This window comes from Lycorma delicatula, chromosome 2 (genome assembly GCF_047948215.1).
Source record: "Lycorma delicatula isolate Av1 chromosome 2, ASM4794821v1, whole genome shotgun sequence".
In the NCBI taxonomy this organism is placed as follows: domain Eukaryota; kingdom Metazoa; phylum Arthropoda; class Insecta; order Hemiptera; family Fulgoridae; genus Lycorma; species Lycorma delicatula.
In genome coordinates this window covers 178143266-178163719 of record NC_134456.1, presented here as the reverse complement: position 1 = coordinate 178163719, position 20454 = coordinate 178143266, and the positions used below count along the sequence as shown (strand labels likewise).

General features: G+C 31.0%; 1 protein-coding gene across 1 annotated transcript in view; it reads right to left on the bottom strand.

Moving 5' to 3' along the window:
- The window catches only part of LOC142319456 (eukaryotic translation initiation factor 2-alpha kinase 1-like), a 121873-nt gene extending 102174 nt beyond the window's left edge, over nucleotides 1–19699 (bottom strand). Inside the window, exons 1-2 of the mRNA XM_075356766.1 lie at nucleotides 19512–19699; nucleotides 2589–2704 (exon numbers count right to left, since the gene is read on the bottom strand). Coding sequence (XP_075212881.1) covers nucleotides 2589–2655 — 67 coding nt within the window. The 5' untranslated portion in view covers nucleotides 2656–2704; nucleotides 19512–19699. The remainder of the gene's footprint in view (nucleotides 1–2588; nucleotides 2705–19511) is intronic.
- Nucleotides 19700–20454: the final 755 nt, after the last annotated feature.

The following is a 20454-nucleotide window of genomic DNA, read 5'->3' as shown; positions in this document are numbered from 1 at the left end:
AACAACGCTTACTATGAATCGTATTGAAAGCTCAGAAAATCATACAATCGTGACAAAAACAGAGCAACATTCAAACTGAGACTTGATAAATTTAAAAGAACGGTTTCTCTCTTTCTGACATCGCTGCATGTAAATGTCTAATTATTGCTAATGACTGTATTTGCAAGAGAACTCCAGATGCATTTCTGTATGTTAAATAAGTATTAACTGCATATGTGAAAAAGAAAAAAAATTCCTGCCCTGAAGTTACAATTTATGTACTTGCACAGAAAATACGGCACTGGGAAAATTGGGTCTTTGGATGTGAAAGAAACAAAAAGAATTACTGATAGAAACAAGTGGAAATATGAACGAAAACAATCTGAACTCTCAGACTTATGCAAAACAATGAAGTACTGGAGGTACTTCAAAACAATGAATCATACGGAGGTTTGTGATTCAGAAATTTCTAACGACAGTCAGTTTCAAACTAAGGAGTAAAAGTGAAAAAGTGTAGGGAACAAACTATGAAAATTTGTAAATGTTTTAAAATTGTAAATAATGTAAACAACACACCCTAATCATTGTATGGTTAGTTGGGTAGGGTGTGGGTAGTGCACAACTTGGAAGTGCAGCCATCTTAGTTAGCTAAGTTTAGCTATGTTTCATTACAATAGAAAAAACAAAAACAAATTTTTGGCAAAATTCACAGGACTTGGGGAAATATTCTACTGAAGAAGAGATTCAGCTGAATCAGGGTTCTATTATCAACAGTTCCCTCTTTGAAAATTGATTTAAATTTCTGAACATTAATTTAAATTTACTTTGTTTTTTATCCACAATAGTTAATATGAACGAACATAAACTATTTAAAAGTGATAGTTTAAAATAATAAAGTTAAGAAATTCAAACTAATCTTATTCTACAAAAACATAGGTTTCTAATTATAAATAACTCTTGTTTCTTTTTATATGAAAATACAGTGAAATATCACTAAATGGACACTTCCCAATAACAGACTTCTCTTAATACCCAACACTTTTAGATTCCCCAGCAGTTTTATAATGGTATTACTGGATAAAATACTTCTAAATAACAGACCATCTAAATAATGGACACAGACAATGAATTTACAAATAAAAACTGTTCAATCAGTTATGAAAAATGAACAGCAGAATAAAATTGTAATTATTCTTGTTTTATTTTATACCCTGTGTGACTAATTTGTTTATCTGTTGTTAATTGCATCACTTTCCATGTAGATCCTGATGTTATGATTTCAGTTGATTTCTTATCCACTGTTATTTGTCATCGATTATGTGAAAGTGAATACTGTACAAAAATGTTTTTTTTTGTGAATACAACAGAACAAAAATTACCATAACAAAAGGTAAAACAGATGCAGTTACAGGACGACAATCATCTTATTTTATCAATTATTTTATTTTGAATGATCCCTGAGCAACCACTTGATCCGGGGGATCATTCAGAACTTTAAAATTCAGTATAGAAAAAAGGTGTACAGCATTATTTTGAGTGTCAACAATGAAAGTTATGAATACTGATGAGCTTTCTAAAAGCACTGGTGTGCTGGGTGCAGTTTTATGGGTTCGTGTGGCAATAACACAAGTAACTACTATGACAGTGAGAAATTGTTTTGTAAAATACAAAATTGTTTTGTATTAAATCTCCACAATGTAACTTCAAATCTGATACTAAAAATCTTACTGAACTAAATGAAAATTCTGTGGAACAGAGTGTATTACAGAAACTTATTGAACTGTTTGGAAACTACAAGGAGTACAGTAATATTGACAATGCGTTCAACACAGAGGATATATCGACTGACATCCACGATCTTGTTGCTACATCAGACTTGATTAAATCCAAAACAAACAATGATGAACCCAGATTTACCGTCATGAGTAAGGAAGCGACAGAAAAGGTTAGAAAATAAAAGCGATATTTCTTACAAAAATGATTACCAGAAGGCATTATTTTAATATCAGAAATGCAGTTGCTTATTAAAAAAAATACGTATCAGGACTTAGTCCAAATCAAAATAGACACCTATTTTAAACCATCTAAGTATAAATAAATTAATAAATTGTATGTATCCGTATTTGATTTTTACATAACTTTTTGTACATGTTTTGATTAATGTTCTTGTATACTGTAGCTTCTTTGATTAATATTTTTGTAGCATACATTGTTTTTTTATTCAATTTTAGTATTGTACAGTAATCTATTCTCCATTCCATTTATTGGTCGATTACAGTAGAACAATATTTTTTTTATTTACTAAAGTATGAACACAGAGGACAGTGTTTCAGTTTCAGAAAAATGACAAAAAAAACTGAATATTTACTATGTCGTTTTAATTAGCAACTAATTTTTTTTCAATTTTAATTAACATGAAATAAATATGCAACACTGTTGACCTACTCAGTGTTTTTTTTCTCTATACAATAACTGAACATAATACTGTACTTGTATTTTTCTAAATAATGGGCAGATTGTTGTTCCTGAGCCCTGTCCGATATTGAGAAGTTTTAGTGTATATAAAATTAATAATTTCTTTGTACAAGTAAATATATTCATTCACTTACCATTGTCAAAGGATGAGACAGTTTTAAGGTTAGCCCATACATCACCATCCTCCTCCTTCTTCATCATATTTCATCAACAATGATAATTTACTATTAATACTAATTGATCAGAACACCTGAAAGACAAAACAAAAACAATTACAGAGATTAAATAAATCAAAGTGAATTTACTAAATTATTTTATTTTTAACAAGCGTATAACCAAAGGAAATTACTACTGTGTGAATAAAAAACAGAACAAATCAGAAATTTTTATGAACATAGATTTAACTTTTACTATGAACTCAAAACTAACAGATGTAAAGGGGGAAAAAACCATTGTAATTATAAATGAGTCTCTTTTTAATGAAAAAAGAAAAAAAAATTATAAAATATAATATTAAAAAATAAATGTAATGTCTTCAACTAAAACTAGAAAAAAAGCAATGGCTATACCCAAAACTCTCTTACTATAAAGAAAACTCTAAAACGAAAATATTATAAACTACAAAGTATAAAAAGAAACTTATAAATAATATTTAAAGTATTAAATACATGTATAATTCTTATCATTTTACTAGAATGTACATCAAAAAAGAAAGTGTTGACAAGTTATATTACAAACCAATGGATGAAAAATATTGAGTTTCATTCAGGGTGGCATCCCAACCATGTATGGGGAAGACACCCACCTTGTGATATTATTGGTCACCACACCATCTCGTCCAATCCAAGCCCTGAGGGGCTTTAGCGGAGGTCATCTTTAAGCTCTGTACCTGATTACATCTCACAGTCATCAGCCAGACCTCGGTCGGATGCCACCAATGTTAATGCCTCGGCAGACATTTGCATCAGTAAATACATATTAAATTTCACCTTCACGTAGGCCTCAAATGGACATCTTCACATCCAACCTTACATGATTCCCTCAAACTAACTGACCAAAAATGCAGAACCCGCGCCTAGTACAAATCTCACAATCGTTTGTGACTGTGAATGCCTCACAAAACGAACGAGTTTAAAAGTAAAATCAGTGCTACACTCATACCAATCAAAATTGTGTTTTACGCAGCACAGAAATTCAGACCTACACCCAAATAAGTTGACCAGTTTAGGTCATCTAACAAGGGGAACGCAACCTCATTCCGGTCTGTGCAGGAGCCGGGGACAAACCCTGCACCCCTACCAGGTCCCATCATAATGTCTCATGTGGCATTACCAAGTCACAATCAAGACCGCCACCAGCAGAGGGAAGCCATGCCCCCTGGTTGCACAAGCTACCCCGGCAGCGCAGCCTCCCTCCCACCAGCGAGGAGCCCCAAATCAAGTCACAAACAATACCAATATAACCATGGCATGATGCCCAATGTGCCTACCTCCATCCAATCCAATACCAAAGCCAGAACCCTAGCCACCCAAGATCCTACCATGATCGAGTATCTTGATCAAACTCCCTTCGCAGTCCTACACATTGCAAGGGTGCAAAGAAAACCAGCCATTATAGACCATTCCTCATGGATCATCCAGTTGGTATGGAGATCCAGGAAGGAATGTATTCTCTCAAGTTCCCTAATAGCTCGTGAATATTTGACTTCGTATCAGGGACAGACATAGAGGATGTGGTCCACTGTATCATCTGTCCCGCAATCTGGGCATTGACTTGAATCCACCAAATGAAACCTAGCCAAACTCGCCCGAAAGGCAACATACCCATTTAATCGCATCTAAATTAGATACTATAGGAAATATACCATGCATGTAGCGCGACCTGTGGGGGATTCATCCCACCAGTTAGCGAGTTATTAACAACATAGACATTCATGTTGAAGAAATTGCTAGACATGATTGTGGTCATATTGAACATGTTATAAGCAGAACATAATCTCTAGTTACATAGGAAACATGTTATATTTTACTTTTCTGTATTGTAATTCAAATAAATATTTTTTAATAATACCAACTATTGGAATATTTCATGCACCATCCCTATATTTTGTTAAAAATTATTTTTTCTTCATTATTCTTGGTTTGTTCCACATTGATTTTAAAAAATACAAGAGATAAAGAAATTTTATTAATATCAAGCATCCGATTTTGGTCTATCTGGTCAACAGTGCGATTTTAACTTTGACATTCTGCAACTTCATAAAGAACTTTCATAAAAAAATTAAAGTATATTTAAGAAGAATTTATCTTTATATAATTTAAAATACATTCCTAATGAAAATTCTAGAAAAGTCCATAAGTAATTTTTTTTAAGTTTACTAAGTTTTTTTGTTAGAATAAAAATTGCTATCACCTTTCAGTAAAGATAGGTATATCATCTCTTTTTTTTATAGTGAAACATACATTTTAAAAACACTGCTTTGATATGTACATAATTTCAATTAAAAACAAAATGTAAGGATGGTAAATGAAGGAATGATTATTGTTACAGGTAGAGGGATTATTATGACAAGAATGGTTGGAGGAGTTGTCCCCTATAGTGGGCATCTCTCCCCAAACTGGGTAACAAATATTACTGAATGTATATAGTTTGAAAATTCAAATTAACAAAATGAATGAAAAACTGATTATACAAATAAGACGAGTTTTCATCAACGTAAGAGGGAATCTTTGACATCTGTTACAAAAGAATACATTTACTTCACATAAGCTAACAATACAGTGTACACCTCATACTTGTTAAACAATCAAACTTAAAACACAATGAAGTGACTACTATTTTCTAACAGATACCAGAAATTCCCACCTGTTTTAATGAAGGTTCTTCTTTCTTTCACAACCCTTTATCTTGTAGTTAATTGAAATTTAGAACTACGTACATACTGAATTAGTGTTATTAAAAATACACAATTTGGTGTACAGAGGAATGAAATTGCGTCCTTTTTTTAATTCCTGCCTAATTGAAAGTAATAATGAGAAAAGATTTTAGAAATATCTAAATATAAATAACTGTTTTACAGAAAAACCAGATAATTTAATGTATAATTTTCTGTAATTCTAGACGTTTTCACCAAATAAATTGCAGTTTATATGAATAAAACAAAAAAAAAAGTATTACTATCATAAATAAAAAAAATAATAATAATTTTTTCAATAAATTGTTTCATAAGACATAACTCTTTGAAGATATGTTTTTTTCTATTATGATGAATACTGTTAACATAGTAAATTATTTTGATTACTTGAAGTTCACTGATAAATAAAACAAAATGTACTTAACATTTTTTAAAGGAAACTAAAATAAAGACTTGCTTTCTAAATAAATGGAATCTTGCTAGCAGATCTTACAGCTAATATGCAGCACTTGCAAGTTGTGTTGTAGGTGGCACTGTAATAGCATTCACAATAAAAAAGCAGTAAAATGTTTATTTCTAATTAGATCATTAAAAAAAATATCTAATCTGTTATTCCAAAAGTATATAAAAAAGTGAGACTTGATATTAATTAGAATTCATAGATTTAAAATATACTCAGTATGCACAATACAAATGTAAATATTACTGATAAAATAATAATAAAGATTAATAAAATACAGTACAGGGAAGCTTATATGATGATAAACACAACCATCACAAACAGAATACAGCAATATTTTTTAGAAACAATAATTTATTACATGCTTACAAAAAAATAAAATAATAATATTAGGAAACTTAATGGAGTTTTCCTTTTATCAAAAATAATAATGGAGTTTTTCCTTTATTTTACAAGAAAATAAAAAGGTGTTTTATATATATATATATATGGTTAAAATATGAGTATAAAATAATACTATACATTATAAGGATAAAAGATAAGCAGCAGAATAGAAAGAAATAAGACAAGGATATATTCAATCCCAATTATTTTTTTTTTAACTTGTTCATGGAAAAATCAGAAAGGGAACTAAAATAATAATTTAAATATGAAATAAAAGGCCCAGGGGGAAAAAATTATAATTATAAAATTTAATGATACTGTTATTTTGACTGATACTAAAAATGAGTTCAGTGACAATGAAACATGACAAAATGAGAATGACAAGTTAAGAGTACTATTTAAATTATAATGGAATTGGAAATTAACCACCGACTAATCATGTATTGGGTAACTAATTAAAACCTTTAAAACTAAATATTTTTTACACACACACACAAGCACATGGTCAAAATGATACTATAATGAAAACGTTTTAATGAAAAAATATACTATAATGAAAAAGTTTTGAGTGCATCATGTTGCAACAGAATTAACTGCCTGTATGACTCATATAATTGTGGTTTAATTATTTATAAGTTATTAATTTATAGAGGGGGATGTTGATCACCTGCTCTTGGTGCCCACTGTATAATCCAAACAATCAACAGTTGTCGTCAAACAGCCCGTGAACGTAAATTTAAATTGCGACATAATGCAATGGCTAATGCCAAAAAGGCCAACAAACCGCATTTTTAAGGGCTTTGACAAATTTGGTATTAAAATCAAGTCTCTGTTTTGGAATGTCGGAGGACTGAATGACTATAAATATACACAGCTAAAAGTAATCATTACCAATAATGATACCGACATCTTCGTTGTAGTGGAAGCAGGAAAATCGACTGATGACATACAATATTACCAACTGCCAGGATACAGAGTTATGTCACTTATGTAGTCATGACAAATCGCATCTGGTATTGTGATAGGTGTGATGACTAAGTTTACAACTAAAATATGTATAATACATGAAATGAATGTAAACAATAAACATGAGGCTATGCAAGTGCAGGTAAACAATTGACAATAGAAAGTTAAAATTTCATTTTACCTATAATCCACCAACAAACAGGTGCGATCTCAGCTGGTTGAAAAATATCTGAAACAATCAAACATTGGTAATGGGTGATTTAAATGCCCACTTGCCTAGATGGGGATACCAAACCACTGATCTGGTAGGTGGCATAGTGGAAGATTTTATAGGTAGTGGACCAGTGGTATATATTGAGAATGATGATAGCATGCCCACATTTTTGGCCTACAATGGGCAGCAAACACACTCGGATCTTGTCCTCAGTCATTCAAGCTGACAAGAAAAAATAAGTTACACTAGGCTCCTGGATCTTCTGGACGTAGCATACCTGAGATTAAAAAAGTGAAATTGTATAAAAAGTTAAGAGAAGCAAGCTTCCCTACATGGAACTTTAAAAAAGCTAAATGGGAGGAATACGCACGACAACCTGATGTAGACGTAACAGAAAAATTACTCAAAGGTAGTATAGACCACATATATAAAAAAATAAAAGACCAAATTATCAAATGCGCTGTGAAATTCATACAGAGAGGTCAAATCAAAAGGTATACCCCTTTCTGGACATATGAACTTGAAAAACTTATGGTGGAGAGAGATGCAGCTTGGAGGACAGCTCAAACAAGCGGCCCCCATAAGGATTGCGTAACCCTGAGACAAAAGAACGGCATCCTTAAAGACGCATTATCACCACAAAGAGAGAAATTTATAGAAGATTCCTTGCAAACATGGACTTTAGGAAAGGTGGAGCTAGAGCATACAAGTTCATATCCAGGATTAACAATAGCCATATCGAGGCCAACAAACCTATGATAGAAGAGTCAACAGTACTGACAAGTCAAGCAGATATTGCCAATAAGTTCTGTGAGATATTTGCTCAAACTAGCAATTTTAAACCCAAACAAAAGAAACCCTACATATCCTGGAATAAGGAAGCTACTAGTCAGATAAATGAGCCACTTTCTATAAAGTTAAAACTGGCACTAGAGAACACAAAATGTGGAAAAACACCACACATAGACGGCATATACCCAGAATTCCTCAAGCACATCAAGGAGAGGGCGAAAATGGTTATTATGAAGTTTATTAACCTAACCTGGGAAAATGGATATATCCCAAACCTTTGGAGAAAAACTCGGGTCATACCAATTTTTAAAAAAGACAAGCCGAACAACGCTTTTCACAGCTATCAACCAATATCACTGATGAGTACTTCCTGCAAGGTTACAGAAAAAAATGGTTATGAGAAGACTACAATCTACCTTAAATAATATCAAGAATGGCATATTGCAGCACCAAGCAAGATTTATGAAGCATAGATACCACTGAGCAGGTAGCATGCCTTTCCTAGGTGATTAAGGAAATTTTCCATAAAAAAGCAAAAGCAAAGTATCTTCACTGATTTTATATTGAAATCTGATAAGAGTATGGAGAGATAAACTATTGCACAAATTATTTTCCCTAGAAATCAATGGTAAATTAATGGGGTGGATCAAATCATTACTATTCCAACGTCATACTAATGTGAAATATAGGTCAAGCACCTCAGAACTCAAACAGGGACTGTTCCAAGGGTCAGTACTCAGTCTAATGCTCTTTAATGTTATATATAGCCATAAAATGGGGAGCTACCGCAGAGGTTTTACGAACTGCTTATACATCACATGTAAAACCAGTTCTGGAGTATGAATCCGGAATTATGGTGACAGCTACTGACTCAGCCTCGAGGCGTCTTGATTTGGTTCAAACTAAGGCACTAAGGATCACTACCAGTGCGGCAAAATCAACCCCAACATTAGCCATGCAATTACATACAGAACTTCACTTCCTAAAAGCCAGACGAAAAAGGAATGCCATCCTTCCTTTATGAGTGTGTTCTTAGAAACAGCAGTGACTGCTGAGCAAACAAAAGGGATATAACCCAGAGGCTAAAAACACAAGTGACATTTAGCCACGTGACAAAATCTATCACCTCAAATCTAGAACTGAACTTTGAATTATGAGAGCCTCTATCAGACCTACCTAAACATGGTTTTTGGACATGTCTGTTTACAGTTGCTTTAGACTTAATAATGCCCATCAACAAATCCTTGACTCCTGTGGAAGTACAAAGGCGGTGGCATTGGCCACTACAGCTGAACACTATCCAGAGCCAGAATGGATTTGAATATACACAGATGGATCAGCTACTGGAGCAAATACTGATGCAAGTACAGGTACGTATACCAGCCTGTTTCAACTTTAGCAGCTATTGGGAACATGCCACAAATTTTGACAAAGAGGTTGCTGGTATTAGAATGGCCTTGGAAAAAATGATGGATGCTGCTGAAAAAAAGATAGTACTGCTGTTGGATTCAAAGGCACTGCTGCTTGCAATTACCTCTGGTCAAATCCCACCTGCTTATGGAATCCTCATGTGCCAAAAAAAACATGGTCATCCTCACTAAAACCGTAGATTGGCTAGTGATGCAATGGAATCAAGCTCATTGCAGCATCTATGGAAATGAACAAGCAGATCACCTTGCGGGAATGGTACATGCCAACCACAGCCCATCTTGCCTATTTCATTGCATATTGCAAAACAAATTGTCTGCAATGCTATCATGGAGAGAGCAAGAGCAGCAAATTTTAGAGATTGTGGTGACAAATGCTGGGCATCAATGCTTGACCTTAAAAAACGACCTCGACTGACTTTACCTAGAGTGGTAGCAGTAGCATGTTTTAGGCTAGCGACTGGACGTATTTATCTGTGACACCATCTAAACGGAATAGGAGTAACTGAGACTTCACAGTGAGTTCAATGCATCAAAGAATAAATGACAGCCGATCATATATTTGTAAGTTGTAGTATGTCCGGCAACGTTACTTATGGTAACTGACCATGTTAACTGGCAGATGTATATTGGGCTGTGAGGAATGAAATGGCAGAAATGCCTACTCTGACACAGAAAAAAAGAATTATTTATTTATATGCAAGTTATTTTTTTAAAAATTGGAATTAGGCGGTCTGGCTTAAGTACCTTTTAGGCAATGAAACCATTAGGCAATGAAAGATCTTTGACAAAGATTTGAAATTTACAGTTTTTTTTTTGTCTTCAGTCATTTGACTGGTTTGATGCAGCTCTCCAAGATTCCCTATCTAGTGCTAGTCGTTTCATTTCAGTATACCCTCTACATCCTACATCCCTAACAATTTGTTTTACATATTCCAAACGTGGCCTGCCTACACAATTTTTTCCTTCTACCTGTCCTTCCAATATTAAAGCGACTATTCCAGGATGCCTTAATACGTGGCCTATAAGTCTGTCTCTTCGTCTAGCTATATTTTTCCAAATGCTTCTTTCTTCATCTATTTGCCACAAGATCTCTTCATTTGTCACTTTATCCACCCATCTGATTTTTAACATTCTCCTATAGCACCACATTTCAAAAGCTTCTAATCTTTTCTTCTCAGATACTCTGATTGACCAAGTTTCACTTCCATATAAAGCGACACTCCAAACATATACTTTCAAAAATCTTTTTTTGACATTTAAATTAATTTTTGACGTAAACAAATTATATTTCTGACTGAAGGCTCGTTTCGCCTGTGCTATTCGGCATTTTATATCGCTCCTGCTTCATCCATCTTTAGTAATTCTACTTCCCAAATAACAAAATTCTTCTACCTCCATAATCTTTTCTCCTCCTATTTTCACATTCAGTGGTCTTTGTTATTTCTACTACATTTCATTACTTTTGTTTTGTTCTTGTTTATTTTCATGCGGTAATTCTTGCGTACGACTTCATCCATGCCATTCATTGTTTCTTCTAAATTCTTTTAACTCTTAGCTAGAATTACTACATCAGCAAATTTATAGCATCTTTATCTTTTCACCTTGTACTGTTACTCCGAATCTATATTGTTCTTTAACATCATTAACTGCTAGTTCCATGTAAAGATTAAAAAGTAATGGGGATATCGAACTCCCTTTCTTAATACAGCTTCTTTCTTATGTTCTTCAATTATTACCGTTGCTGTTTGGTTCCTGTACATGTTAGCAATTGTTCTTCTATCTCTGTATTTGAACCCTAATTTTTTTTAAATGCTGAACATTTTATTCCAGTTTACGTTATCGAGTGCCTTTTCTAGGTCTATAAATGCCAAGTATGTTGGTTTGTTTTTCTTTAATCTTCTTTCTTCTATTAATCTGAGGCCTAAAATCGCTTCCCTTGTCCCTATACTTTTCCTGCAATCAAACTGGTCTTCTCCTAACACTTCTTCCACTCTCCTCTCAATTCTTCTGTATAGAATTCTAGTTAAGATTTTTGATGCACGACTAGTTTAATTAATTGTTCTGTATTCTTCACATTTATCTGCTCCTGCTCTCTTTGGTATCATGACTATAACACTTTTTAGAAGTCTGACGTAACTTCCCCTTTTTCATAAATATTACATACCAGTTTGTATAATCTATCAATCACTTCCTCACCTGCACTGCGCAATAATTCTACAGGTATTCCATCTATTTCATGAGCCTTTCTGCAATTCAAATCTTTTAATGCTCTTTAAGTTTTAGTCTTTTAATTTTAATTAGTCTTAGTTTTAGTCTCTTAAGTCTTTTAATTTACAGTTAAGTATTTATTTAACATTTCTTCTATCATGAAAAACATTGCCACGAAGTAACAAATCTGCATAGTTGTTTCCTGATGAAGATTTCTTAGAATTAAAAGTTTTTATTATGCAACATAAAAAAAAACTACACGAGGTGTAAAATACATACCCTGCATAATGCATATTTAAACATGTAAAAAAAAAAAGTTGCAGGAATATTGTATTTTTATCTGACTTGTAGAAGCTTGTATTAGCAGTGACAAAAAGTTATATTACAGTAACTTTGCTTCAGTTTTATTACTGTCAATACTATTCTAATCGTAATTCTTACCTGTCATTTAAAAAATGTAAGTGTCAATATTCTCATTTACAGGCAGCATGTTTCCATGTTGCACTATATTCACAGTTTTAAATGTATTGTTTGCTTTGATAAATAGAGTTTGTGATCCAAGTGCTTATTTTTCTTAAGGTAATGCTGATCTTTTAACATACAGGATATTCGGATTAAAGGTATCCAAAAGCAATGGCCTATATTTAGAAAACCAGCTGTTGTAATCGCTTCTTTTTTTTTGTCTTCAGTCACTTTAATGGTTTGATGCAGTTCTCCAAGACTTCCTATCTGGTGCCAGTCGTTTCATTCCATTATACCACCTACATCCCTAAAAATTTGTTTACATATTCCAAACGTTGCCTAACTGCACAATTTTTCCGACCTACATGTCCCTCCAATATTAAAGCAACTATTCTGGATGCCTTAATACATGGCCTATAAGTATGTCTCTTCTTTTAACTATATTTTCCAAATGCTTCTCTCTTCATCAATTTGCTGCAACACTTCTGTCACTTTATCCATTAATATATTAATGGATAATATATTAATAATAATAATATTAATAATAATAATATTAATAATAATATCCATTAATATATTTATCCATTAATATTAAGAAATCAACTCGTCAACTGCAAAGCTTATCCTGAAGCAGACATTGATAGCGACCATAATTTAATGATAATGAAATGTAGATTGGGTTTTAAAAACCTGAAGAAAAGGTGTCAGATGAATCGACGGAATTTAGAGATGTTTGAAGAAGAGGAGGTAAAGAAGATTTTTGAGGAGGACATCACAAGAGGTTTGAGTAAAAAAAGGTAAGGTAGAAAATATAGAAGAAGAATGGGCGAATGTTAAAAATGAAATTCTTAAATCAGCAGAAGCAAACTTAGGCAGAACAAAGAGAACTGGTAGAAAACCTTGGATATCAAAGAATATATTGGATCTGATGATGAACATAAGAATGCTACTGATGAAGAAGGCAAAAGGAACTATCAACAATTAAGAAATACTATAAACAGGAAGTGCAAATTAGTGAAGGAAGAGTGGATTAAAGAAAAGTGTTCAGAAGTGTAAAGAAAAATGATCATTGGCAATACAAACAGAGCATACAGGAAAATTAAGGAGAATTTTGTGTTACATAAATTAACAATGTGTTAAACTAAGATGATACACCGATTAATAATACGAAAGAAAAGGTCAGTAGGTAGGTGAAATATATTGAAGAGTTATACAGAGGAAATGAATTAAAAACTGGTGTTATAGAGGAAGAAAAAGAGATCTAAGAGGATGAAAAGGGAGATACAATACTGAGATCTGAATTTAAGAGAGTATTAAAAGATTTGAATGGCAGAAAGGCTTCTGGAATAGACAGGATACCTGTAAAATTACCATACAGTGCAGGTGAGGAAGCGATAGATATACAAACTAGTGTGTAATATTTACGAAAAAGGGGAAGTTCTGTCAGACTTCAAAAAGAGCGTTATTGTCATGATACCAAAGAAAGCAGGAGCAGATAAATGTGAAGAATACAAAACAATTAGCTTAACTAGCCATGCATAAAAAATCTTACAAAAAGCTAACATATACAGGAACCAAACAGCAACAGTAATAATTGAAGAACATAAAAAAGAAATTTTTCCAATTCTTCTCATAATCCTAACACAATAAGCTTTAAAATGTATAAATTACCAAGATTGTTGACGATTTTCTCATAATCATTATTATAAAAAATCAGCTTATCAAATTATGCATGAATAAGTAACCTAACAAAATTAAGTCAAACAATCAACATGGTATTTCTAAAGTATGCAATTTATGCTATCCATAAACACCACTTTTTTATGTTGACTGTATAGTCGTGGTGTTCTATAATGGGGCAAAAATGCATATGGTGTGTAGTCAAGTCAGATGTGTTTTAATACCACTTATAAGAGAAACCATCTACTCTATTGTATCTCTCTTGTATTGTACTTCTCGATTTACACTGTCAAAAAAAATAGAATTGTTTTTGTTAACAATTAACCTACTTGTCCTTTTAAGAACATATTGCAGATCTATATAAAGAATATATGTACATATATATATAAATTTTTTTTCTTACTATAAAATAATTGTTTTATACACATTTTATTGTGCACTCTATGTTAAAATAACCAAAATGTATATTTCACAGTGACTGCTGTTAAGTGAAGCAATAAATTAATGATTAAAGAAAATCATTTTAATTTTGGAACTAATACTCTGTGGTTGTTGTAGTCAATATTAAGATTTTATAATGATAATAACAGTAAATAATCATGAAGAGACCATCAAAATAAATAAAATAGTTTATATCAAAATTTTAGCTCTTAATTATAACAATGAATATTGTTCACTGAAAGTTTTGTAATTCTCTAGTCATGTCCTCACTACATGAGGCAGATAATACACTACATGCATTGTTTTTATTCTCCACTGATAAAATTGGGTACATTTGTTTTTATGAGAAAAAACCTATAATAATAGCAACAAGCAATAAAAGATCAAAAACTGCAACATAAATAAATACACGTTTGGAATTTTAGAAATTCAAGTGTTCATAAATGTAAATTCAATGTGTTAATACAAAAAGATTATGACTATTTTTAATATTAAAAATTATAAACATACATAAAACAACAAAAAGCAAAAAAAAACATTAAATTTGGTTATGAAGTTCCAAAAGTGGGTAACAACAGAAATATTCTATTAATTTTTTCCATTTTGGTTAAATCAGTAGTACTGCCTATAATTTGGAAATTTAAAAACATGATAATTATATACAATTACAGACTCACCTAGGATTGTGATGAAATTTGTAATAGATCTTATTCAGTTAGCAATAAGGGTAGATTTGCTTAAGATTAAGTTGAGCAGAAATCCTGAATTGTGACTTCATCAGATAAGTGATGTTAAGTTTCTGTCAAATTTATAAATTACTTATAAACTAACCTAACCTAACCTCAACAACTGTGGTTCTGTTCAACTTATGAGTGACAATTCAGGTGAAAGGCGTTTCCGATAAATAATTTTTATTGAAATGAATAACTTAGTCATAAGTAAGGTATATTCCAAATTTCATCAAAATCAAAGACGAGTCTGTCTGTCACTGCATAAAATTACCAGAAATATATAAATAAAAAAGCTTTCACTAAACCCCAGAAATCTCCAATGAAGTACTTTTCATACTTTAAAAATGGTTACTGTGATGACTGTTAGTCTATAAAGTTGTTATTTTTTTATTTTCTCAGAAGCCTTTTAACTTTATAATACTGCTTTCAGTAACTAAAAATGTTCATGCAGCAGTACATTGACAAAGACAAAGAACAAATTGAAGGGAGTAAAATTAAAAAGTCAGAATTTTGCTTTGAATTTTTTTATAAGCCAAATTGGAACTTAATAACCAGACTTTTGCTACAATATATTTCTGTGGTGCTGCATCTTTTATTTCCAGTAACAGAACATAAAAAACAGCATATTTGTTCTGGTAAGAAAGGTAACCTACATCGTTACAACATGATGGTTTGACCACATCTAATAAACGTCAAGTATGAGAATTCTGACCAAAAGATTTAATAAACTGGCTTCCACAGATCATTTAATTTGGGAAAAAATTAAGTGTCATCCTCATGTGAGGATGACACATTTAATGGTTTTTAATGAACATAACCATTAACCCTGTCTCGTATTTATCCCAGGAAATGATTCAGACTTTTGCAGTTAATACTGATGTAATAAATTCTATTAAGATCAAAGGACTCAAATTTCAGGTTAAGGATAAGGCTAAAGTTTGGTCAGTAGGACTATAATCCTTTTTTTAATTTCTTTATAAGTTATAATAAAATGTTAATTATATATACTTCTTTTACTCAAACATTAGTACCATATGATACTTTTCAAAAAGATGCCAATCTGTGGTTAGTCAGTTAGTTGTTAGATGGTTTGTTTTTCTTTAATTTTCTTTCTTCTATTAATCTGAGGCCTAAAATTGCTTCCCTTGTCCCTATACTTTTCCTGAAACCAAATTGGTCTTCTCCTAATACTGCTTCCACTCTCCTCTCAATTCTTCTGTATTGAATTCTAGTTAAGATTTTTGATGCATGACTGCATCAAAACATGTTCTGCATTCTTCACATTTATCTGCTCCTGCTTTCTTTGGTATCATAAATAAAATAACTACATATATATAAATATATTGTCATAATTAAAAATTTAGTTAAAATTAAATTTTAAAAATAAAATAAATAAAAAATGTATACTATGTAACCTGGCCAGCCAATGTTACATTACTGGGTGGAGTTGAATTAAACTATTTATATACATTATGATTATTTATATTTTTATCCAAAAAGATGATGACAGCTCGTTTTTGGATGAATATAGAAATAATTATTATGCATATAAATAATTTAATTCAAATCCACTCAATAATGTAACATTGGCTGGCCAGGTTACATAGTATAAATTTTCTATTTATTTCATTTTTTAAACATAATTTAATTTTAAATTTTAATTATGATGTCATATTTATATAAATGCAGTCATTTTATTTAATTAACTTCATACATTTTTTTATATATGACTAATTTTAATTTAAAATTTTTTATGTTTGATATGTAATTTATATAAATATATTTTATATACAACTGATGATGTGGGATCCTACAAGTGTTTTTGGAATAAAAAATATGGTAAGTGTCATTTCATTTTCTTTGTAATTCTGCACTTGGGTTGTTAAAGTTGGTTTTTGATTATATATATATATATATATTATACAGTGCACCTTCAATTTGCACAGGTCTTGTGTTCTGGAAAATCTCCGCTTATAATGAAATCGCATAAATTGAGACTGACTTTAATGCAGAAATACAGGTTAGGTTCTTGTTAAGTTACACAGTAAATTACTGTACTCGGAAAATACTGTACTTTATTTTATTAGTTTATTGTTATAGTATTACTGTATTATTTTAATGATATTACAGTACAACGTATGTATTTAAAAAGAAGAAATATGTACTACTTACTTATTTTCTCCTTTCAGTGGGGCCATCTAACACCTAACTGACTAACTACAGATTGGCTGTGGGCATCTTCTTGAAAAGTACCATACCATATTTTAAACATTCTTTTTGGCTTTAGCAGCTGAAAAGAAAATGGTCCTTTATAATGAAAATTGTATATTGGAAAATTATCCAATAAATCTTCATTATCACTATTTCATAATAAAGATCATAAATACTACAAATAAAAAATATCAGAATTTAAATTCTAAATAATGATCTACTGAATAGCTTTCAATCAGAATTAATCAATTCTCTTTGATGCATTTGGGTTCACTATTTGTTCACTGTACTTTTTGTCATCCATTTCTACATGTTGGCTTAATAGGATGCATATTCCATATTATCTAAGTATACTTACTCTACATTTATTTTCTTGTATTCAATTTGATAAAAAGTAAGCTTTAATATTATATATTTATGTTTTACAAATTTTTTTAGTTTAATACCAATTATAAGATACAATTAAGTTCTAACAAATGTTTTCATATATGTGTATGTGTGCATAAAAATGCAAAAATGGTATTTTCGTATTAGCCCTTCTATCAATAAGTTGCAAGCCTTTAAGTTATTGTTAATATCACCCAATATGACCACTATATTACCATTTTTATAACCATTTGTATTTATTTTATAAATATAATTTAACCAAACTTAACCTAAGCTAACTAATCTTGAATAATTAATTAACACAGTAATGTTTTGAGTATTTAAATAATAAATTCAGCAATGACTGCAATTATTTATTATTTAAATAATCAAAACATTACTGTTAATTACTCAAGGTTAGCAAGTGTAAGTTAATTTACATCTATAATTATAAAAAATAATGCTTACATTTTTAATATGTAAAATACGTTAATGATCCCGTAACTTTTAAGTATTTTCAAAGTTACGGGATCATTAAGGTTATGGTTGATGGGCTGATATGTAAGTACTTCAAAAATTTACAAAATGACATGCTGGAAAAATTGAATTGTTACCTACAAAAATGTTTCCTGGAGTTGTTAGATTAGTGTGAAGTAGAATTTTCTGTTTTTTCTTATTCTAGGTTAAATAATTATCTTTCTAAGCTATGGAAGTTACATTATCATAGTTGTGAAAAATGAATACAATTAATTTTTTATTGAAAAAAAAAATTCACGTATTTAGAGATATGACATTTTGTAAAATATCTTATAAACAGAAAAAAACTCAAATTTCCTAAGAGAATAAAATTAAAAAAAGGGTTGTACAAGGATTAGGAGCAAATGAAAATCGAAGAAAATACACAACACATTCAGTTACAGGAACCCACCTTTATAATTGAATTGGCCATTTCTCTTATTCTAGTTATTTAATTATTTCTTAACATTTAATGGTTGTAACTCAATTAACAGCTGAAAAAAAATTATGGCTGATGCAATAGTATAGGGAAATACAAATGATTATATGAAAATGCAATCATATTTTTGGTTACAATCTGTTAAGTGCTGAAATCAAATTGTTACAGATGGCCCAACAAAGAAATAACAGCTACCATTCTCAAGATTAACATTTCATACCAAATCTGCCAGGAAGAAGGGGACTTCTTTATTGAATGATTAACTTCTGCTTTCAGCAAATTTTATTAACTCTCTACTAAAGCTACATAATGTGGATATTTAAGCAACATTTCACTCTATCCCTGCATAAATAAACTGTTACAGTAATAACAAAACCAGTTTCTAAATATAATCCAAAATTTCTTGGAATATAACAGTTAAAAATTCTTTTTTTCAAAACAAAACAATGCATTGGGAACATTTCTAAATTTAAAACTTTAACACAATTTTACAAAATAAATGACAATTTTTTTTAAATTAATATTTTGAAAGACCCAATTCAGCTCACAAGAAAAAAATATTTATAGGTCAATGTATAATGATTAGATAGCGATAATGAAGTTAGTTAACGTGATTCGAACGTGTACAAACATAAATAAAAAACAGTTGGTTTTATTAATTGCAAATTCAGAATTAAGCAACGGATTTTAATTTAATTTAACGTTAAAATTTTTAACTAACAGACTGTATTCACAAAACGAAAAACATTCAACTCGTATTGGAATTCCTATTGACGATGTAAACAAATAACGAATTTAAAACACCTAACTACTTCAACGTTCTCAATACAAAAATAACTTTACCTTCACAATAAATATATCGTACGCAGCTCAAAAGTCAATTATTACAAAATGTATGTAATATACAATGACATAATTCAGTGTACTGTAGGGCGATTTAATCAATCACAACCGAATTAAAGGACATTCAAACATTTTCGACAAACCACTAGGGAACATCATTAACAAACCTCAATGCTCATCCGTCTATCAAATACAACAATGTTGCCACCACTAATTAAAATTCCAATCACGTACAAAATTCCCTCCATGGTGAAACAAGTGGTATTTATTTAATACTACTGGAACCATATACATTATCATAGTCAATTCTCAAGATGTAGTTATTTATTGTTTCATTAGTTAAAAAAAAAAATTTGAATCATAATAATTAAATATTCTGTTACTCAGTGAACGTAATTTTTCAAATCCCCAAAGAGAATGACAACCTCAAAAATATAGTACTGTATTATAACGTGATTTAACTCATCACGTGACCCAACTCGAATTCCAACTACTCTGGAGGCGAACACGAACTGGTGAGCTGCAAGGTCGCTCCCCTCTTGGAAAACAAAAAGAACAAAGGCATTAACCAGCCATAAAAAACCACTCTTACAATTAACCCCTAATGGAATATAGTTCCCATTACTGATACAAAAGCGGTTTGAGAGAGTTTTGTTCCTACACAACAAACAGTACCCATCGATCCAGTTTTTACTGCTCAACTCTCTTAAGTCACATAACGGCGACGTAGTTAATTAAAACCACTCTGATGAACACCTATTTGATAGAAGAATATTGTTTAAGCGGAAAATAGTAGAGAAAAATATACTTTTATACGATAAAAAAGCTTTGCGTAAAATTAAAATAATTTTTGTAATGGACTATTTAATCGTAGTTTCTAATCAAAATTCTATGAACGGCACTTTAGATTCTTCTCGATTAACCATTAAGACGGATGGTACTT